Source organism: Tachysurus fulvidraco, chromosome 3 (genome assembly GCF_022655615.1).
Source record: "Tachysurus fulvidraco isolate hzauxx_2018 chromosome 3, HZAU_PFXX_2.0, whole genome shotgun sequence".
NCBI lineage: Eukaryota > Metazoa > Chordata > Actinopteri > Siluriformes > Bagridae > Tachysurus > Tachysurus fulvidraco.
In genome coordinates, this window is record NC_062520.1 from 16641174 (window position 1) to 16665592 (window position 24419).

Sequence of the window (24419 nt, forward strand, 5' to 3'; positions counted from 1 at the left end):
AAAGTTGGAAGCTTCTTTTCAATCTGCATTGTTCCTATTATCTTCCCTGCCTTGAGACCCCCCCCCACCCCCCACCCACACACACACACACACACACACACACATACACACTGTCAGACATTTTACTTTTTTCATCATTTTTGACCTAGAACATTTTGCCAGAATGTAACAGCAGGCTTAAATTATAATATCAATTCAGTTTCATTTGCATAAATAGAAAGTTAACATTTAACACTAACTTCATGCCCAATAAAAAAATTTAACCACAATCTAAGACACTTGAAAAGGCTAATTTTATTGCTCCCAAATGGCAACAGAATGTCATTCACTTTTTGATTGGGAGCTCTTTGAGTGGGAACGATGTATACCCTCCCTTCCTCCCTCCCTCATCTCTCAGTTACATCACATCTTTATAAGTCAGCTTACTGTACATGCTGTCTGAAGAATAGACAAGTTAGCATCTCCTCCATGCATGTTTGAAGAAATATGAATATCACTGAAGAAATGGGCTAGGCTTAATGTACAGAAAGACACAAGGGATGTACTGTAAGTGAATAAAGATGCATTATTTGAAATGAAACGGGTTTGTTCATGGATATGATATAAGATGTGATCAAGAGGTTTTTACTTTTGCACAGGAACTGCACAGAGCATTTACATCATTCATACATTCATACTTCAGCGTCAAGGTAGTTAATGTAGGCTACTGATTTCTTTTTATTTTGGGAAATAAAACCAACTGAATGTATTTAAAAATATTGCTGGCATTTTTAAACAAATATAATAACTGTGGAAGAGCTCTCGATTTCTATAAAGACTAAAAAGTCTGACAAGAATCCACAAACCATATTGACAGTGCTGACATTTCTACCTGTTTTCTCCCAGTGAACCAACCAGAACACCACTGAACTGTAACACATAGCACCAAAATCTCTCAAAGATTTGGCAATGAAGGCCATAGAATATAATTTACACCATTGTAATACTCATCACACCATTCAGTGAGCCTGCAGACTGTGTGAAGTGGGATAGTTCCCTCTCAGCCCTGTCTCATCAAGATTTTTTTTAAATACATATTAATATGTCTATTATTCTGTTATCTGAATTAATAAGACCATGTTCTCCTCATATAAAATCAGCGCCACTAAAGGAACAAAAAAAAAAAACCTGTTATTACTTTTACCTCCAGTTGTTAATATTGCATTGCTTTTAATATTTAAAGGACCTCATCTTCTTGAATTTAGGGAACAAATGTATAAAAATATGAATTTTGTATCTTTTCATGCCAGAAACGTTGCTTGAGACATCTCTATGATCATTTCTTTATCAAATATTAACAAGATTTCATTTATTTCTGTTTGTTATAGAGCTACCCGAAGATCTCCTACCACAGACAAGGCAAGAAAAACTTCAAGAATCCTCAAGATATGAGATTATAAACACTCTCTGTCTGTTCACTTCTCTAATAATCAACTCCATCTTCTTCATTATCTTTCTACTTAGTGTTCTTTCTCTAGCACAGTTCAATTTTCATCTTTGATGCAGATTTATTTCATCTGAGCTCAGAGTGTGAGGTCTGATTATAAGTGATTTCTCTAATCTTTTGATCATGTTCAAGTGGTCACAGATTGGCACTGCACATACTTCCCTATCAGATCTACGGCTTTGATTAATTTGATACACACCACAATCAGAGATGTAACATTCAGGAAACAATGGTGTCTAGCACATTCCAATAAGGCCAATATCAAGAACAAGTTAGAAAGGACAGTGAGTGAAGTCTGCATCACTACTGAAATTGTTGGAAAGAAAAAAATAAATAAAGCAGAAAAACAATGAAGGCTAAACTGGATTTGTTCAGACACAGGAATACACCCTGCGTCTCAGGATTTATTGCAAATTCGTCTTATTATGGAACAAAGTTACACATAGAAATGGATATACTTTGTTGAGTAGAGGATTTTTAGGCTGATTAAAAAAAAATCACTTGTTTTTAAAGTGCACAATCAGATCTATTATTTCAAATCTTGGACTTATTAATTCTATTCCATTTCTGCATATATAAAAAGAGGAAAATCTGTAAATGCGGTACAGGTATATTGTACACTCTTGAAAAAAATCTTAATACCTGGTGAAACTTTCCAAGTATTTGCATTACATGCTGATGGATCATAACCAGGTTGTAAGAACTGCTTCAAGATGTAAAAAGAAGAAAAAGGAGCAAGAGACAGAAAAAACAAAAAAAAACAAAAAAAAAACGGAGATAGGCAATTTATTGAAAATTGCATTTAAATTCAAACAGGCTGTTCATCAGCTGATCAAAAGTTTAAGACAATAGCTGTTTCTAGGAGGCTGGTGGGAACGTTGCTCCATGTGGTGAAAATGGCTTCATGAAGGGCATCTACATTCTGTTTTTGTAAACTTCATTTGCCGTTCATCTGCAAACATTCTCAAGAGGATTTAGTTCAGGGGAACACACAGGATGGCCCAGAAGGGCAACGTTATTGTCCTTCTTCAGATGGGTGTTGTGAATTGCAGCATTGTCCTGTTGAAAGACCCAGTCAATGCCACACAGACGAAGGCCCTCAGTCAAGAGGGATGTCTGCTGAAACATGTCCACATAGCCAGCTGGCGTTTGACGCCCCTGCACAACCTGAAGCTTAATTTTCCCATTGAAGGAAAAAGCACCAAAGATAATGATGGAGCCTCCTCCACTGTGCCGGGTAGAAAACATCTCCAATGGGATCTCCATAATCTCTGGAAGCCATCAAAACCATTCAGGTAAATTTTTTTATCGTCCGAGAATAAAACTTTCTTCAAGCTTTCAGTGTCCCATGTTTGGTGCTCCCTTGCAAATTCCAAACGGACAAGTTTGTGATGTGGGAGGAGAAGTGGCTTTCGAAGGCATTTTATGTTCTTTAAGCCCTTCTCTCGCAGATGCTGTCTTATGGTTATTGGGCTGCAGTCAGCATCAGTAATGGACTTAATTTGGGTCGAGGTTCAGAGATCAGTGCAGGTAAAAGTTTTTTTGGGTCTACCACTTGATTTTTTTTTGTCCCATAACTCTCAGTATCTTTCAAGGAATTTAAAATGACTGTCTTACTGCATCCAACCTGTCCAATGGCACATTTTGATATCCCTTGCTTGTGCAGCTCAACAAACCTGCCATATTAAAAAACAGAAAGCGTTTTTACTTTTGCCATCAGTAGATCATGATAGTATGACTGTCTGAAGGACAATGACATTAAAGCCATATTTTTGCACAGATTTTAAAGGCTATGGTTTTAAAGATTTCATTTGCTGATGACCAAAGTTCTTACGACCTGGTTACGCTCCACCAATGCAAAGTGTGAATACTTGTAATATTTACCTTGGTCTAAAGATTTTGTTAAGGAGTGTAACTATCATGTACAGATCATTCTCTGTTGTATTCTCTGTTTATTATTATTTTTATATAATTTATGTAACATGTAAGACATGTAGAGTTAAGCTGAGCCAGTAAATGAGCTCTATGCATATGTAAAGAGAGTATACTTTTTTTTTATTGAATTCAAGCACTAGAGAGCACTTCTTTAAGTCACTCTGTATAAAAGCATCTGGCACAAATGTGCGGCATAAATGTACTATAAATATAACCTAAACATGTCTGGTTGAACTTCTCATATGCATATTAGTAAACAGTACATCATAAATGATACCCTAGTTTGCGACTGACACACTTAATTACATGGGTTCTGAACTGTACTACCCATCAGCCCCAGAACATCACATGCCACATTAATCACTCTCACCTATGTCTCGTTATGCCCTGTTTAGCACATATATAGTATATAATCTGTATGCTTTTTGACTCTTGTTTGTATACATAAAAATAAACACAAAGAGCTAACAGAAAGCCTGACTTAACAACAGATGCAGCAGATTTTTTTAAACATCCAACAAAAAAGAAAATAGCACAGCTGAGGACGTCCCTCTACCCCGACGCCATGCAAAGGATGCCAGTACAACTCACAGCGTCACCACTGGTATTACTCCAACTCACTGCTCCACCTCACTACACAAACGCTCTTTACTTTGGCTGTATGCTAAGAATGTTGCTCTGACTTTTCGCTTCAGTAAAGATGTTATTATAGAAATGTTACTATAATGCATTGTGATGGTTTTAGAAAGTCTGTAATTAGCTACAAAAGCCTTCATTGTAAGACCCATAAGACCACAACCTGCCTTTATTAGTCTCTGACACCTTGATCTGCATGTGTTCAATGAGGTAATTAAATAGACTGGGGTTCTGCTTTTGCTTGCTGCTTTGAGGACATTTCCTCTTGAAAATCCAATATTTTGGCATTGTAATGCTAATGGTAGTGGCAGTGATGAATGGGAACACTAAAGGACAACATGCAGTTATAACCTTTAATCAACAATAAACCATTAGAGCCTCTCAATTTAACTACACAGGCTCTCCTGTGGCTTAGCAGGTGGTTGGGACACTTGAAACCTGCATAATGCATTCAGTGGTGGAAATTAAATTGGATAGTTGAACATATTCATGACTGAATTTGTTCATCTTAACATGGGGAGGTACAGTATCTGCTTGCTATGTATTTCTAACCATTTAAATCTGTCTGTATGGGATGTAACCAAATACAGAGGTGCATCTTTATTAACTGTCATGTTTTTTATTTTTATTTTATTGAAGTCAAATACAGCTGCATATAACTGCTGAAATATTTGTTGTTTAAGCAATGAAAATGTGCGTCTGTCATTGATTCATGGTATTCTGAGAATTTTAAGAACCCCCACCCCAGATTTAGGCACCATTTTAGTAACATGTAAATAGTTTTGAATTACAGCCATTAGGATAATGTGGGAACATGTAAAATGGTTGCTTTCAGTTTCTCCATAATGGATGGTTTTTGCACCCTGAAAGATTTACTTGAGTGCAAGAGCATGTCAGTTGGAGAGACAATTGCACAGATAGATTTTCTATTGGGCTTGCTTGACAAATGAGTTGTGTTAGCAGTGTGAAATGAGGATGTGAACAGCTTTTGGCTGCTATTACGGAGTTTGTCTTTAATTGAACTTTGGTAAGAGTTTTTTTTTTTTTTAAACATATTTTGGTGGAATGTAATCAAAAGAAAAAGAAGGAAAGGAATGAAAGGTAACAAGAAACTTAACTATGTACCCATGCACATTTGCTAAATAGGTGTGCTAACATATTAACAATAACCATTAGAAATTTAGATAACAAAAAACAATAGATCCACTGTAAGACCATTGCTTTTGCTTTTTTTCCCATACTTTTCAATAATAATAATAATAATAATAATAATAATAATAATAATAATAATAATAATAATAATAATAATAATAATAATAATAAGGCACTGCTGTTAAATTAAATAGAAACAGAAAAAAATTGTATTGTTGAATTAAAAGACAGGTTTGTGTTGGAATTAACACACAATTTAATGGACCAAATATTTGTACTAGGCATATTATAACGTTCTGACTGTGAAGCAGTGTGTGTTCACATGCGTGTAACTACAGGTTTGGCTTTCAGCTGTTTCATACAGTAACCAGGTTAGTTTGAGTGCTGTTAAATCAGTAATTGTGTGCACATCCCACCTTCTGGCAGGTGCAGGACAAAAGAAACTGTTAAAGTAAAAAATTTGTAATGTCCGCAACACTTTTTAAACTCCCATCTTTATTGATTAATTAAAAAAGCAACGTTTCAACCCTGTTGGGTCTTCTTCAGGCAAAAAAAGTTTGAGTGCTGACCTTTAGCTAAGTGGTCTGGTCCATGCTGTATCTAGATAAAAAGACTGGAAATTGTCTGGCTTTGTCTTCTTATCAGTCAGAGATGAGATGAGGTGAGAAGGCCTCAAAGAACAAAAACAGTGGGATGAAATAATGATCTGTACTACAGAGCCTGTGCTAATATATCAGAGTCATTTATTATTAAAATGTTCAAAGAAATACTGAGAACTGGTATAAATAGCAAAACTGAGTATTCCTTTAGTCACAATATATTGTCACATGATATATTATACAGTATATTGAATGAATATATGACCTGCCCACATAATGTCTTCTCTTCTCTCATAATCTCTTCACCTTTGATGCCTTGCACATTTCTATCTGTATTTAAACACATTGCATCTGGAGTATTTGTCATATTAGTTATACAGAAGCTGACTCACAGAGCAGGCTCTATTCTCAGACTCTTTCCTTCCCCTGCGGCTGTAGCTGCTCTCCATGCCTGCTGGCCAGATTGCATCAGTGGCAATGATTCAGCTCCACTCTCTATCACAGCTTATAAACTCAGTGCTGAGCACTAGCAGTCCTGCAGGGATCCAGCTCATGGGCCATAGCAAAATAAGGTGTACTGAAGCCTGATAAGGAGAACACTGCAGGAAAATACGTGAATGTTGAAAATACACAGATGCATTCGCATGAGTGAGTGTGAAAAGAAAAGGTGTGTGTGTGTGTCTGTGTGTGTGTGTGTGTGTTGGGGAAGTGCATGGGGGTATGTGTGTGAGAGAGAGCAAAGAGGTTTTATCTGATTGTGTGAAATCCCCCACATCAAATTAGTGAAGTGTTGACAGCAGCATGAGGAGTGGAGCAAGAGGAGGTAAGATTTCTGCGTACAGGATAAGTGTAAAAGGAGGTGCAAGTCATTAGCAGTAAGACTGAAGGACACCAGATTAAATATATTAACTATTTTTGAAGCTGATTGCATTTACTGTACATGGATAACTCATTCCTTCCTTTCTTTAAAAAATTTCTAATGTTCTGAAGCATCCATATACTTCATAACGCCATCAGCCATAACATTAATACCTCTCACAGGTGAAGTGAATAACATTGATTATCTCATTACAAGGGAACCTGTCATGGGATGGAACATAGTCAGTTCTCAATGCTGATGTGTTTGACGCAAGACAAATGGGCAACTGAAAGGATCTGACAAGGGTCAAATTGTGATGGCTAGACAGCTGGATCAAAGCATCTCCAAAACAGCAGGTCTTATGGGGTGTTCCTGGTATGCAGAAGTTAGTACCTATCACAAGTGGTGCAAGGAAGTACAATCAGTGAATTGGTAACAGGGTCATAGGCTTTCAAGGCTCACTGATGTGCAAGGAAGGAGATTGAAGGCTGGCCCACCTGGTCCGATCCCATAAAAGTGCTACTGCTGCACAAATGCGGGAAAAGTTTAATGTTCGCTGTGATATAAAGTTGTTGGAACACGCAGTGCTCAGGGTTTGAAGCATATGGAGCTGCACTGCCCTGTCCACTGCTGAAAGTATATACAATAAACATGTTAGCATTAGAACTGGACCATAAAGCAAATGGCAGAAAATAGCTTGGTCTGATGAATCATTATGTTAAAAAGACAAGTTGGCAGAGACAGTGTGATGATCTGATTGCTGAAACAATGCAAAACTTGTTCAGGAATGGTTTGAGGAACATGACAAAGTTTTCACGGTGTTGACCCTCCCTCCAATTCCCCATATCTCAATCCAAACTGAGCATCTGTGGGATGTGCTGGACAATCGATGGAGGCCTCACCTCACAACTTATAGGGCCTTAAATATCTGCTGCTAATGTCTTGGTGCCAGATACCACAGAATACCTACAGAGATTTTGTGGAGTCCAGGCCTTGACAGGGATAGAGCTGTTGTGGCAGCACAAAAAGTTTTAATATTATGTTTAAATGCTCACTTGACTATTTTCAGTATGTTCTTTGAATTAGAAATACTGTATAAATTACTAAAATACTTTTATTGTCATTTACCAAAGTGTATAGTGAAAACAATGTTATTTAGGAGGAAATATCTTAATATTTTATGTAATATAAGACAGTATTACAGACATTACAGGTGATTGTATATCCTATAGCATATAACATTTATTTTCTTATGTCATTGACAAAAACATTTATATTTGAACTCTTTATACATATTTACCTTTCTTAGGATTGATTTTATAATATTTATACATTATACTTTGGTATATATTTAATTTAAACTATTGCATTTACAAGGTGAGTGAGTTTTTTATGTACTGTAAGAGTTTATCTGGGATGTTTTTAAAAATGAAAAGGTTTAATAGTTTTTAAAGAATAATCTCTGCTAACTACTAACTGACAGAATGGCTGTGTATGATGGACATGAACTTTCTCATACCAATACCTCACTATTAAATGAAGTTGGACTGCCTTGTTTTGTTTTTTTAGAACAGCAAACAGCAAAGATGATTTAAAATGTGCAAGATATTCGTATTGATTTTTTTACCTGATCAATAGAGAAACCACAGTAAACAAAAAGTCTGTCTGTTCATTTCCACTTGCTCTGTGAATAAGCAATGAGGAACCCAAGGCACACACTTGTCAGGTTCAAACGCTATTGAATAAGAGAAGCAAAATGACTGTAATAATCATGGTCTATCACAGCATGAAATTCTCTCATCTGTTGGCATAAGACCTTTCCTCCCGCAGTAGCCACACAATGACATCTCACAAGCTAGATCCAATAATAGTACACCGGAGATTCTTCACCTGAATAATTCATTGTTTTTGGATTGGGAGTTCAAACTGGCTGGTGTGTGTGTGTGTGTGTGTGTGTGTGTGTGTGTGTGTGTGTGTGTGTGTGTGTGTGTGTGTGTGTGTGTGTGTGTGTGTGTGTGTGTGTGTATGTGTGTGTGTATGTGTGTGTGGTACCTCATTTTCAGTTTCACAGTATATCCCATGCTGACATTTACATAATCAGGTATCATTAGTCATCTGTTTTGTTGAATAAACCTAACACGGTAATTACATAAACTGCAGGGATTTCTGTTGTTGTTCCATTTGGTATGTAAGTGTAATTCTTTCTTTTAGCATTAAAAGTTATTTTCACTCAGGGAAACACTGACTGGCTGTAAATCAACAGTGCAATGCGTTCACTCAATACTCTCAGCTCAATTTACTGGTTTATTAGCCAGTTCATCCAGCTGTCAATCACTCTCTCAGACTATCAATTCATCAATAAATCAGCACCTGCAGAAGTGGCCATGCTTGGGGAAAATAGCTCTCATCACATTTACTGCCCTGTGTCAATAAGTGCTACAGTGTGGCTACATCATGACCAGGTTAAAAGAGAAAATGTAAGTTTCTAGCATCTCAGAAGAATTTCATCAGACATAGCCTATCCTGCATGTAAAGTGTATCCTTGAAGTTATGCTCGTTCCCATTTTATGAAAGTATTCAAAACTCATGCCAAGGCAAAATGCCTTCTGCAGTGTTTGATGGCTACAGCGATCTTTTTTATATGCACATGAACCTTAAAGTCACTCAATTTTTGTAGAGAGTGAAGGAGAATGGGATCGGGAGGTACACACAACCTTGCAGTTAGGCAAGATTTCCCTGCTGGCATAGAACTGACCGTGTGTTTCATCTCTCTCCTTTAGCGGACGTGAACCGATAATGAGTAATTTCAAACCCACAGCAGGCATGATCTCCAAACAGCAGTCTGTCAGCTAAAATACTACCATTTTATTAATCATTTATGCATAGCAGTGAACATCTCACATTCTGGGATTACATGCAAGTCTAGCATGTAGCCCACATACTATACAGAACTTAACACTGCATTCAGCTGTACAAAATGTACTGCATTATGCTTGTCAACAGATTATTGTGATAAAAAAAAAAAATAAAAAAAAAAAAACTGACTCTACTTAACTTATTCTTATATCTCTGTCGATTGTTCAGGTGATTTTTTTTTTATTGAATCAAAACTGATTTTCTGAATATACAGATTTATTTATAGAATTGATAGAACCATATTCAATAATAATACTCAATAATATTCAATTCCACTATGTAAGGAAATACATAGCATTTTATTTATTTTGATCGTTTCACCACTCCAACTTCGCTCATATAATTCACTCCATAGTACCCTGGATGTCTCTGACACCTGAAATTACCATGCCTACTGAGAACATTTAATGCACTTAATTATTTTCTGTAAATCACCTGCAGCCTGCTCATTATTTGAAGATTCAATTTATCCCACTGCACAAGCAAATTTTGAATCTTATTAAATCAAGGCCACGATTATTCATTCGCATTCAGTAACTGCTGTATCCTGATCAGGACCTATCCCAGGAACACTGGGCATGAGGCAGAAATACACTTTAGTTGAAAAGCCAGACCAAATCAAGACATCATAATCACAAATTAATGTGGTCATATGGCAATTTAGAGTCACTGATTCAAGAACCAGTATGGTTTTTGGATAGTGGAAGAAAAAGCAGAGTACCCAGAGCAAACCCACACAGAAACATGGAGCACATGCACTAAAATGCTACCTGAGCACAGGATTAAACCTGGGAGCTGGGAGATGCACCACTATGGTACTGTACAATCAGGACTACAATATTTTCTAAATATAAAAAATTCAACTAGATATGTTCCATGCTATAACCATACATAGTTGCATTACAACAAGAAAAGCTCACTTTACAACAACAATTGTAAGATTTGTAACTGCTCCAAATCCATCCATTGTATTTCTACATGCAAAAAATATATAGGGAAATAAAGTTTTCAAAATTTCACTGAGATGTTCAATCAGCAACTTTTTCATTTAAGTTTTACTCTTTGTACTGTTTGGTTGAAAGTTTAACACATTTAGACTTACTTTAAAGAAGGTCATTGTAGAGCCGTCCTCCACCACACCATACTCAATTTTGGTTTGTTTGGCAAGGTCATCGGCTGAATCGATGGGAGACTCCATTCTCTCCACTGTGAGGAAAGCAGCCAAGTTAGCCGTGTAGGAGGAGATGATGATAAGGGTGAAAAACCACCAGATACCTCCTACTATCCTGGTGGAAAGGGCTTTGGGCATGAGCTCAGATCCTAGTAGAGAGGAGTAGAGAGAGTAGTGAGGGAAGGATCAACATCAGGGTTAGAGAGGTACTAGAGAGAGACTGTGAAGAACCAGACGTAGTCTTGTCTGAGCAGAGCAGAGTAGAGCTGCAGGGCAAGAATAAGACTGCTAATTCACAAAACATCATAGTCTGGGAGAAACAACCATGCTAACTGTGTACTTGCTCTGGACTGATCCAGAAAGACATTGAAGAAGTTTAACTAATGTTGGGTCTGCATTCCTTTATATTCTAAAATGTTATTCTTGAGGAATGACAAGGCTAATATAAAGATTAAATGAAATGCTATTTTCATCGATTCACTTCATTGCCTCATTGTTTTTTTTTTAAACTTGCATGCATGGGAAGTGGGGATATGTCAAAAGAGGGTTAGGAAAGGGAAAGAAGAGGTTTTTATAGTGGAAGGGTAGGAAAGGTAAGAGAGTGCTTATTCTCAAGCATTAAGACGCAACCGTAAGCTTAGGTTTTGTGCATTCAGTAAAGTCAATACGTAATGGACTGTGTGAAAGATGTGCTTCCTGTGAATCAGGGCTGAGCTATGTCTGTGATTCAATCAGGCCCCACTCGAACTTTCTCACAGACCATTCAAGCCCAGAGTTTGGACATGACAGCGAATCCAGGTCCAGACCTCCGCCCACATTGTGTCTGCATGCTGAATTACACACTTACTCAGTTACTATTTAGCTGTGATCTCACTGCTCCTTAAAGGAAACTGACTCATGATTGTGAAACAACTGGACAAATACTAATGTCAATACTAATACGAATAAGAATAATAAGTAATTGCCTCTCTGGATTTGTAGGCATGTGTTGATATAACTTTTATCAGATTTTATTATATTCATCTAGGAAGGACACGTATGCTGGTGCCTTTAACACAGGGTTAACACATGATCAGTGATTGTAATTTGAAGTGTTTCTGATAACCTCTAAGCGAATATACTATCATGGTATATGTTCTAACTGATTATCAGCACACGCCACTATACAACTATACACACTATACAATTATACACAATATCCAACACATTTACCCAGGTCAGTGCACAGTTAGACACGGTCCAGCAAATCACATCATCACCTTTTAAAAGGTGCCCTGCAGTCCACACTGCTTACTGGCAAAATGGCTCAGACAAACAGACAGTCACATAAAAAGAACAGACACAAGAGACACATACAGGGACCCACAGGTCAGAGAAAGGGGTCAAATTTCTTTTTGTCCTTGCCCCACTGGACTGGGCTACTCTGATCCTAACAGGCCACATTCAGGCCTGACCTAGAAATAACCTGGTTGGGGCTGACTGTCATGTACCCAAGGTAACGTCATGTCCAAACACCTCATCCCACAGTTTTCTGGGGGCTGGCAAGCCGCGGGCAGGGGAGCCTCTCTACAGTGTAGGGCTACTCACTCAGTATGGAGATGTTCATGCAGAGCAACACAAAGTGTTAAGCCTTGACCTTGCTCTTCAGCCTGACACCACATCATCTGATGCAGCACACACACACACACACACACACACACACACACACACACACACACACACACACACACACACACACACATGTCCTCTAACGCATGCACAATGCTATTTTAAGTGTCAATAAATGACCTCATTAAATTATCATTACCCTCAAGGTATCTTTTGTCACAGCTCATCAAGGTTCTTTATAAATCATTATCAGGTATTACCATACATCAGAATGTTTCCAGTGTAACCGACATTTCATGCTACTATTATAAGGAAAGTACAATTCTGTATGGAACCTCAATGTTCAAAAGGTCATTTACTTTCTTTAAAGTCTTTCTATATGGTAGGTGACAATTTGCCGGTCGACAATTTTCCAATTTTTGTTTCTCATGCGCAAGGTCAGAATTTCTGCTGCTCAGTGTAGCCTTCCATATGCCAAGCAAATACATCACTCTCATCTCCTGCATGATAAGCACAGACCTAGCACTTGTCAATTGGCAACATGTCCAAACTGAAAAATATATATTTTAGATGTTAACAGAATAAAGATTAAGCATGAAGAGAAAATAGAGCCACATAACATTAAATCGATCTATACTGGTGAAATTCTGTAGATTTATGGACCAAGAATTATGAGTTGCTCAGATTCACAAATCTAGTGCCTACACCTATAATTCATAGCTCAGCTAGCAGGTCTGCTTATAAAAAGAAATAAGTCAACATTGCTATCTAGCTATGTTACTTGCTGGATGATTTAATTACCAGCTATGAAAGACTTCACTCACCCTCACAAAATATACTAGGGATATGTGATTGCCTTCCGTATGTGAAGTCTTTTATAATTGATTGCCTTAAATCTAACACATACATATACTATAGCTTCTGCATGTATTATGCACTGGGAGCTGCCTATGACATGAATAAAATCTTAAATGTTCATGAGAAAGTAATACAGAGTTTCCTGTCTGTGCTTTGTTCCAGTGATCAAATGCAGTGCGAGTGTACCCCATGCTGCTTGGCCATAGAGCCCATTACTCTTTTATGATCTAGAATGTTACGTTTCCCAATAAACAGACATTATGTTCTATAATAAAAGAAAAGGACATGTACAGTAGTTTGTTTGTAAAGTAATAGCCAAACAAAATCACCACATTTACTTTTTAGATCAGGACCATTTTATTTCTTTTTCAATCTCACTTTATGGCCTCTGGTAATGGAAAAAGATGTGGCATCAGGCTTTAGTCAAAAGAAGCACAACCACAGGCAGGGTCAGGCTAAAACACAGGGTGCTGTCTCTTGCTCTCCAGCAAACTACTGTATGACACAGCTGTTAGACTTACCTGCCTCAGGACCTTAGGAAACAGTGACAATGAAAGGAAATCATGCATAAAGTAGATGCATCTAGCTCCTCTATCCACATCCACTTCTTTTAACTCACACAACCGTCCCTCAATACCATGAACCAGAAACCAGTCCGCATCTAGCTACATGCACAGAGGCACCCATGCAGGGTTGTGGGCCTGACAAGAGCAAGTTGGACCCCCAGCAAAAGAGTGGGACATGTGCTTAGGGTGGGCAGGCAGAGGCGTCTACCTTGCTGCATGAGAGCTCCAACTCCGAACCAGAAACTATTTAGCAGGGTGAAATTGTTTTCCACCACGTCCGAGTCAGGGTTGCACGGATGGGGATTATACCATTCGTAGGGGCTAAACCTGTGGCAATCAACAGAGAACACAAATTTTTTCCTTAGTCAAAAAGAAAAAAAACATAGAGAAAATACTCAACAAAGGAGGATCCTCCTAAAGAGATAAAGAAAGAGACACAGATTAGTATCAACACTGGCCTTTCACATTAACTGTTCATTTAAAAAAAAAAAATACTTTTAAGGGTTAATCATTATCAGTCTGCTCAGTGTTCTGGTGGCTTAAATGTTAGATATATGACATGTAAATTAATTTGATGTACTTTAGAATACATTAGAGTCATATGAAGCAGGGACTGTGCTGCAGATCTTGTAATTTGATGTGAAACATTAATATAAGCAGCCCATTCAGTCTGACCATAATCCCTTCCTCTTCATTTCCCCAGAGAATTGTGCATGTTGACACACTCACATCGAAAGCAGTTGGCACTGTAATTTAATCGATGCCATCTGAATCACTCTATCCACATGAAAATCAAATAATCCCAATAATCTTACAAGCTTATTAAAATGTGGCAGATCAAACGAGTCTGTCCCATCGTCTCAGGTCTCTACTCCCTCTTTCTCTTCGCATTTCACATAGAGAAAGCAAAGAGTTCCCATTTATTCATGTTAAACAAAAGTGACATTGCATTAGTAAAGGTTGATTGGGCTACAATTAAGCATCATGACCTGATTTGGTTTGTGCTGGAGTGCTAGAATTAGGAGGAATCTTGAGCCTGAGAGCAAGACAAGAGTAAGTAATCACAAGCTCAAGAGTAAGCAATCAAGACCACGTTCAGATACAATGTCTTTTTTTTTTGTCTGCCATGATAAATACAACACAAGTTTGGGTAGTAGTATATAAAAGTATACATTCATCCCAAGGACAGTTTGCTCAAGACCACTGACGATGTTGTTGTTTCTAACTAATCATTATTTCTACTTAAACTACATTAACAATATTTACTAACTGTCTACCACAGAGTTCTGCATTTATTGAATCTAGCAGGTCATAAATTGTTGATTACTTTCCTAGAACAGCAGCTAAACAGGAGTCCCAGCTGATTGAATCCAAATGATTCAAAACGTTTATATTGATGAACTTGTTGTAATATGTTATCAACTAGACAGCTAATTCTTAGGAACTTGGGAACTAATAAAAAATGGTTTTTAAAAACGTGCTTTTATTTAAGAAAAAAAATTATAATGGGACTGGGGCTGGATATTTTTGTTCATTGTGAATGTCATGTGATCAAGTCTCAGATGTTTTTACCTGTGCTTGATTTACTACTAAAGTGGCTTGCTATTTATTCCCTTCCACTTGTGTCAACCCTTTGTTTATTATTGATGGAATGGGTTGCAAGTGTCAGCACTTTGTAACATGTAGGAAGTTTTCAATCATGGGAGTTTCTTCAGGTTAGAGAAGTTTGCACTTTCCAGTTTTTGTTTTTTTTTGTAGTTGTTGATTGAGGTGCTTGTGAGGGACGGACTCTTTATATCTTTATAACTGCTATAACAGCTAACGTGTATCTTGTTTTGCAGTTGCTCAGTAACACTAATGTGACAATAACCTGTTTGACATAGCATTCTTAAACTAATTAATATAAATAGCTGCTTTAGTCTTTCATTATTTACTTATAACAGTTCCTGTCATGTTTTATTCTTTAAATAAAATCTATTGATATGCTATGTGACCCCATGTGTGATTTTCTGTGTTTAAAGGAATCTTTGAGGTTAAATGAAACTGTGTGCTTTTGTTGTTCACAGTAGATTTGCTTGTTTGTCAACTTGCAAATGGATTGTGACCTTTCCAATATATCGGAATGCTCTACAGACTCCCTCTTCCGCTCCAAAGGGGGTGTTCAGAAAGAATGGGTGAGTCTGTTATCTGCAGATGGCAGGATACACCTATGCAGCCTGCATCTGAGAGCGATGGAGTTTAGCAGTTTAGCCTGCCCATGAAACGAAGCCCATTTAGCTGTCACTCTGTTCCAATTACGCTGACCTTCTGTAATCTCAGGTCATCTGAGCCTCAGAGGGAAAAACTTTGAGCAAGGTCAATCTGGAGAGATAAGCCATGAATGAGGAAACATGTGCACAGCTGGGTGGTAACAATGCTAGGCATTTTTATCTTTTTCTAAGAATTGGTCTGATCACACAGTTGTTTATGTTCATAGCAGGGCAGGAAGAGTGACACAAGTCTGTTACATGAAGAAACTGAACAGGAGAATACTGCTGAAGTTCTGTTATTTAATCCAACATAATCATTCAGTCCTACTCAAAAAATGCAGCAATACTAATGTGCTGTATTTATACATTTTAATAAGGATGACCTTGGTTCAAAGACTTCAGTAATCCGCAGTAATCAATGTGCTAAAACAGCTTTCAAAGACTGACAGCTTGATATGCATAGAACCTCTAGTAGCTTACCTTGCTTTCATGGGATCAAGGATTGAACAAACATAAAAACAGTCATTTTGCTTTAGCAATTTAAAATTCCAACACTAAGAATACACACAGAGAGTGCATGCATGCAAAGTAATTAGAAAGGGTTATTGGCGCTTTTCCTGGTAAGAAATAAATATATTTATTATTTGAGGATAAATGGACCTGTCATTATCAATTTATTCTTTATGGATATTATTTCAATTGTTAAAGAGAGGAATCTAGGAGATCCTAAATATGTATTATAATAATAGCTAATAGAAGAATCATTGCTTTTTGCTTATATGCTTTCACACTTGAAAATAAATAACATTTTACATGAATTTTGAATATGAATTTTATGATAAGGTAATATGGACAACTGTTCCAGTATACTGGACAACTGGACTTTGGCTCAGCCTCAATAATGAGAAAGTTAAAGCAGTTGAAGATGAACGAATAAAGATTATAGGTTGGTATAATACTTATACATCATAAAATCAACCAAACCAAATCTAACCACATCACCGTCACTCAAGTTAGTATTGCTCTCTATAGCTAAAAGTGACTCTACACAGCCTATATAGTATACCATGCCTACTATCTCTATTTTATTTACCACTTCAAGTATCTACCTGTATTCAGAACCCAAAGTGGGTGTAACTCAAACTTAAAAAGTTTGTTGTCGTTGATGTTATTAATGTTTATTCTATGCCCTCAAAAATGGTAAGAAACACTGTGATATAATGCTAGAGGTAGAAACATTCAGCAGTCAGTATGATCTGTGACAGTATGGTCTCTGACAGTTCTTCAACCATGAGATTCAGACCATAAATCTCCCACTAGCTCGATTTTCTGATGTCTTATAGGCAAACATTCCACCAAAATTAAACCCCTTATTTGTATATGTATTCATCACACTATCTGTTAATTCCAACTAATGCTATACTCTTAATAAATATATCACTGCTTACATAGTGCACTATATAAGAAAGATTCATCCAATCTGGCATCAGCCTAAATATTTCTACAACGTCGCCATTACTTTTCTGGTGGAGCGTTAATCTTCTGTTAAAACGTTCATTTGTTGCCCTGTGTTTAGCGTCCCCAGTGCCTTCTGTTTTGATTGGTTAAATCCCTTCTACTGCAAGCTGTTTTATAGCATATTCCACCTGGACATGAAGGCGATCTGATAAGGGCCTGCAGCAGCTCAGCAGAGGACATTACTCTTCCAGCCAAGCATTCACACTTTTGTTTCTTATGCTTGAGATGTTTGCACTGCAGCAACTGTAATAGCAAAGTGAACCCAGCCGAGAACATAGTCAGACGTAACTGTTTGTGCATTCAAGACTTTGTGTGCGGCTTCAACAGTTTCTTTCTAAATCAAACTATATTTCCTGTATCCAGCTGGGTAGCTTTTATTAATGCACTGCTCCATTTGGTGATGAGTTTGCTATTGATGAGACTGACACATCATGCGCAGTTTCTTTGGGGAGACAAAGTGAGAAAGGATGTGCAGCATTTTGACATAAGTATATATTGCCTTTGGTGCTCGTTCACAGTCTCAAACTAATACTTGTTTGGGTTAAAAGGGCAAGAGCGAGGGGGCTTATCTCTTTGATAAATTCATGTTAGACTTACTCAGCTGTTTCATCCCCTGAGTAACATAGAAATAAAGGGGGAACTTTGTGAGAAGAGGAAACAACAACAGCAGAACCAATGAAAGAATCTGGTTTTATGAAAAAAGCATCATGTTGAGTAGGTACAGTACATATCTGATTTTCAGACTGCACCCAAAAGGATACGTTCTAAATACCTTATGGTGAGCATAAAGTGTTGGGAAACCCTCAACCAGGCCTCATTATGTCAACCTGTTATTTCTCTCTCTCTCTCTCTCTCTCTCTCTCTCTCTCTCTCTCTCTCTCTCTCTCTCTCTCTCTCTCTCTCTCTCTCTCTCACACACACACACACACACACACACACACACACACACACACACACACACACACACACACACCATATTTACAGCTCATACACAAAAAGCAGTAATACATGCACACAAATAAATGTGTACACACAGACACATACAATAAACCCGCATTCTTGTGTTAAGGTTTAGTGAAAACTATAATGATTTTGCGGCTAGATTAACATGCTATTTACTAACGTGCCTAAGCTTGGCATTTCTCAAACGAGTGTAAAGCAATGTGGAAAAAATTACCTGCTTTGACTTACCCAGCAAAAAATTAAATCAGTAATGGTGATGGGTGCATATTCTGAACCAACTTAGATGACAGTTGTAGCTTGTAATCCTTGTATGTGATCATATCGCCAGTAACATTTAAAAAACACAAGTGCATTAACCATAAAACTCCTGGGCTACCTGAGCATGACTGAGCCACCCCAAAAGTTTTAGAGTTAACTTGAAGCTTTTTCATTTGGTTTTTCTCCACCATGTTTCAAATGATGACCACAAGCAAATATGAAGAAATATGTTTTGTGTGCCATGTTACACAGTGTTTCAGACAGGTTTGGGTTTTTTCTAATCTCACACATCTGTTACTTCTAGTTGTTTAGGTGAAAAAATTAATCAGTAAGACATTCTGTGAAACTCATATTCATACATATGTGTATCATGTTTTTATAGTTCAAAATCTATAAGTCGATTATGATTGTTTGAAAGCATTTTATGGATCCTATTAATGTGTCCTAAACCCTTTTTTCTAGTTTTCTATATGTGTTTTTTGTAAGAAATCCAGAATGAAGTGTTTCCAAATTACATTACAAAGATAAAGCATATAATGTCACTACGTAAATGTTTTTTTTTTTTCTTTTCTTTTTCTAAACATGAATTTCACAGGTCAATACTTTATTCACATAAAGCTTGTGCAATACACCATTATAATGTATAGTAAGAGCTGTGGTGCAAGATTATAAGTTATCAAGGCATTATACAGCACATTATAAGAACTTAAGAGGGCATGTTCTATAGGAATGCTCACTAAAAATCATTCATGTCCTAGAAATAATTCTTATTACAGTTCTAATGATTTTTTTTATTGTGAGCTTCAAAGAAAGTGCTACCAAATTTCCTCTCATCATTCCATCATTTCCGTTTGAGTATACTTTTACAATAGAAGTTATATTTGAGCGCCGCTTTGAAGAAGAGTATTTCTGCTGATATATCTGGATGCCTCTAGTGCCAAGCTGGGAATGATAGCATTCGATAGGCTTTCTGCATTATATTATCATGAAGGTGTTCGAGTTGTCTCATATAATGGCTTTGTTAAAAGAGGAAAAACGTACTTAACCCATAAACCTGGAATTTTCTTTAATCTTTGTTAAAACTATATTTGACAGCATGCACAATTACACCAATGTCTGTTTAATACACCTGAGTAGTTATCGAGGCTTGTTTCTTAATATCATAAGAGTTTCCCATTTCTGTTCTGTTTATCTGTTCATATTTCCGGTATGTTAGGATACAAGCACAGAAACATGAGAGTGAAGATTATCAGCTTGAAATACACATGCATTCCAGTAATCACAAAGGACGTGGCCAAAGACATTTGAAGCAGAGTGTGGAAACATCCAAAGAGAAAAGCAAACAAAAGCTGGAGACACTAGGAAACGGCGAGGGATGAGGGAGGTTGCCATTCACACCAGGAAATGCCAAACACTCGAACTCACACCTACTGTACACTCAAGTATTCCCATTCTCTCTCTCTCTCTCTCTCTCTCTCTCTCTCTCTCTCTCTCTCTCTCTCTCTCTCTCTCTCTCTCTCGCTTGCATTCATACACACTTTTTTTTGATTGCACATGTTTTCTTGTGTGATTTGTGCTATTGAGCTTTGGCTGCTAAGCATTACAGGGGCGGCAGCTTGTCGTTATAAATAGAATGAGAAAGTGGAGGATTCGTTTAACATCCCCCAGTGTACTGTCCAAAAAAGGACTCGGCTCACTCTCTCTCTCAGTCTGGGTCAGAGGAGTCACCTCTCTCTTTTGTGCTATTCACAGTAGCCGGATTTCTTCCTCTTGTGCTCTGTCAGAGGAGACTCCTCCCTGTGGATTTGGCCTCTTCTTATAGTGCATATCAGTGTGAACATTGGAAGAATGTTCTTTCAGCATTTGAACATTTTCTTTCATCGCCAGCCAAGGGCAGTGAAGTAAAGCTATATCTAAAGTGAGTGGGGTTTTAAGCTTAAAATGTAAAAGCAATAGATCAAGGGAAGATGCTTTTAGTCATAGATTAGTCTATTAATGGAATGAAGTTAAAATGTAGGGTTATGTCTGCATGTGTGGCTGAGACCGGCAGAACTGACATGTTACCTGGCTATGACAAACAGCACACAACTGACACCCAAGTAAGCCAGCAGAATATACATCCAGATGTCAGGGGAGAGAGGGTTGAGGAAGGAGAACACCCCCGGGTTGGTGCCGTTGGGCTTGCGGTACAGAATACTTATCCCCAGTGTCATGAATGGCTTGGAGAAATCGATGACTTTCTCCCGCACGTAGGTGATGGCTAGGGGAGCCACTGCAAGATCAGCTTTCTGTCAATAGAAAAGACATGGCAGAAGAGTGATATGCAGTCCATCAGGGCAAGAGGAAGTATTTAGAGGCAATCAAATTAAGAAAACAGGACCTTTACACTCCACCAACTGTCCCATAGCACTTAAGATTAAATTTAAAGCCAACCCTCCCTCCTCCCTCCTTCCTGTTCTTTTTCTTTCTCAGTCTATTCTCTCCACAGCTTGATTTAGCTGCTACTGGCTCAGCAGTTAGTGAAAGTGTTCAGCATACACAGATCTTCATGGCAAAAAAATAAACAGTGTCTCTCATGTTTAAACTGTAATATTAAACACCACATGGGTACAAATATTAGGCTGTTTTGTGATTAACGTTTGTGCAGAACTGAACACTATTTTCATTGTATTCATAATGCAGTAATTAAGCTGATAATTTTTATCTCCATCCAATGTCGAGTGCTGAAATTCTACACTGCTGGTATTTATTAATCTATATAGTGTCACATAAGTCATAAGTCGTGGGGATATCATAGAGATTTCTTCTTTTTTTTTTTTAAAAGACACAAAGAAAAATGGATCAAAATAATCCCGTTCATAGGAATTCAAAGCCAGTTCTGTTATTAAAGGATTTTGTTTTAGTTTTTATTGGCCCTCTTATGATAAGCTTATGGGACACCTTGTATTTTATAGGTAAATAAATAAATAGATAGATAGATAGATAGATAGATAGATAGATAGATAGATAGATAGATAGATAGATAGATAGATAGATAGATAGATAGATAGATAGATAGATAGATAGATAGATAGATAGATAGATAGATAACGTTTGGCTAACTCAAAACTAAACTGACATACATTATTCAAAATGACATGAGTTCCAACAACAAATAACAAACAACATTTCTTTTACTATACAGATCATTATATTTTTAGCCAAAATTAGGCTGTGTAATGTAAATTAGATTGTCTGTAATTGTTCCCATGGGAGGTAAATTAATGCAAAGTGTAATCAGGTAGCTGTCTCCCTTCTTTTTTCCTACCTCTTGTTTTTCAATCACTCCTTTTGATGGGATATTTTTAATATCCCACACTTCAATGCATTTTCTGTTTCTCTGAAATTGCAGACTGCAGACTGCTGGAAGCCTGTCTGGGCCAGTTAGAATCTGTCATACTCTTATCTAGGGAGAGGAAGCGCACGGGCAAGAAGCCCACTTCAACCCCTCCTAGACTGTTAGTTATGACGTTTGACGTGCAGATATGTGAAAAAAAAATGGTTTTAAAAAGTCTTTGGATAAAAATGGAAAGGGGGAAATAAAGGGAAACAGATCATCTTCCCTTTTTTGTCTTTTGTGTTTTCATGCAGTAAGTACGTGATCAATAGATCAGCTGTCAAAAAGAATTGTTTGATTGCTTGAGATGCAATGAGATGAGCAGAAAGACTGGTGTGTGCCGGTAATGGGGTCAGCTGTTGGATATTGGGTGTGCAAAGACTGTTATTTTTCTGCCTGTGTAGAGCTCCTTTTTTTATCTGGGTCTTATTATGTGTGTGTGTGTGTGTGTGTGTGTGTGTGTGTGTGTGTGTGTGTGTGTGTGTGTGTGTGTGTGTGTGTGTGTGTGTGTGCGTGCGTGTGTGTGTGTGTGCATGCCTGTGTGTAGCTCTACGGTGGAAAATAATGCCAGAAGCTTCACTTTGTATGCTGTCTGCAGCCAGTGCAAGTGTTTCTCCCATTTCTACATCCACAACTCCACTTATATTTTACATACAATTCATGCACAATCATTAAAGGCAGTAGATTCGGTATTTCCTAAACAGTTACTATAGTCTTGCAATTTGATAAGTCAATAAGTGTCTGCTGCGTGTTGAACAAAGGATAAAACTCACATGGTCAATGAGCTCGCGCACCAGACCGTTCCACTGGCCCGTGCTCTCCTCCTGCGCTCCGTACTTTCCGTCCTCCACCAGACGCACTTCATAGACAAAGCCCAGGATGTTGGCGAGCTCCCGCAGCAGGTCGATGCAGAATCCTTCGAAACGATCGTTACCATGCAGAGGCTTGTCTGACTTCTTGAACATCACATAGGGCTCCTCCTGCATAGTGAGAGGCAGCTCTGAGCTTCACTCACCATGTGAGAGAAGAGGCTGATGTGTGTCTGACAGGGCTTTGAGGTTTGTTTGCATGAACTTACACTAGAACAGAAGGGTTGGAACCCCACTGCTATTAAAGGAGATGCACACACATGTTCATATACACACACACACACACACACACACACACACACACACACACACACACACACACACACACACACACACACACACACACACACACACACACACACACACACACAGCTGCACACTCTCTGTATTAGTAGAAAAATAACAGGATGGCCATAATGATAAATAATCCACCCACTGTTAGCCTCACTTCCCAATGAGGACCAGAGATGTACCTTAGAGCTGTTCTGTCTACTCCTAGCAGATGCTTTCAAAATAAGAGAAGATGTGCGGATACTGTGGTGAAGTGCAAAAGGTACGGATCATTTCTCTCTCTCTCTCTCTCTCTCTCTCTCTCTCTCTCTCTCTCTCTCTCTCTCTCTCTCTCTCTCCCTCCTTATTCATCAACTCAGAAAGAAAAGTCGTACTTCATCATAAGCTTTTTACGTATGTGATTATTTGAATAACATGTTATCATATGTGATGGTACATTATTCTCTGGAATTTTATGTGTGAACTCAACTAAATGTGAACCTGAAAGAAATTCACCCCACATCTAAAAAATTCAACATGAAATAAAGTAAACTGGTGTAAGAAAATTCCATGTGGAAATTCAGGAATGAATCAGGAACAAAACTTCAATCTAAATATGAATGAATCATGTACAAATATGACATGTGTGGAATATCATGTGATGCGTCTATAAACCACTTTGTTAATTTCACCTGTAAGTTCATGAGACTTTTCTGAAATGGAAGAAAATGTGTTGTGCTACATAAGAATGATTAAAAATGTATACACTTCAGCCATTAGCGCTCAGGTCATGTTTCTTTTATAACTGCAGTGAATCCAACTGTTTTGGATTGCATTCGACATTTCCCAGTGAGACTGCAGGCATTTAGCTTACGCTATCAGATGCCTCTGCAAGCAGTCCTTCACCCCCAGTGTGACGCTCCAGGGATGTGTGTCGTGCCAGTGGAACGTGTCAAACGAGAGATAAGCATTCATCCGCTCTCACCCCTCCCAGCTCCCACATATCCACAGCCAAGACGATCCAATGATGAGTAACTATCGCAGAGCTGAACTTATTATTTGCAAATATGAATGCACAGCATCTCTCGCTTCTGCTTCCCACTTTTGCATACAGCACAGTGAGATATCTT

The 24419-nt window shown here is 37.8% G+C and overlaps 1 protein-coding gene across 3 annotated transcripts in view; it reads right to left on the reverse strand.

The window, feature by feature from the left end:
* Nucleotides 1-24419, reverse strand: part of grik2 (glutamate receptor, ionotropic, kainate 2) — a 137934-nt gene that overhangs the window by 20995 nt on the left and 92520 nt on the right. For all 3 annotated transcript variants that reach the window (XM_027149716.2, XM_047811863.1, XM_027149717.2), the window contains exons 11-14: nucleotides 22924-23130; nucleotides 20839-21062; nucleotides 13995-14113; nucleotides 10686-10903 (exon numbers count right to left, since the gene is read on the reverse strand). In XM_027149716.2, coding sequence (XP_027005517.1) covers nucleotides 10686-10903; nucleotides 13995-14113; nucleotides 20839-21062; nucleotides 22924-23130 — 768 coding nt within the window. The remainder of the gene's footprint in view (nucleotides 1-10685; nucleotides 10904-13994; nucleotides 14114-20838; nucleotides 21063-22923; nucleotides 23131-24419) is intronic.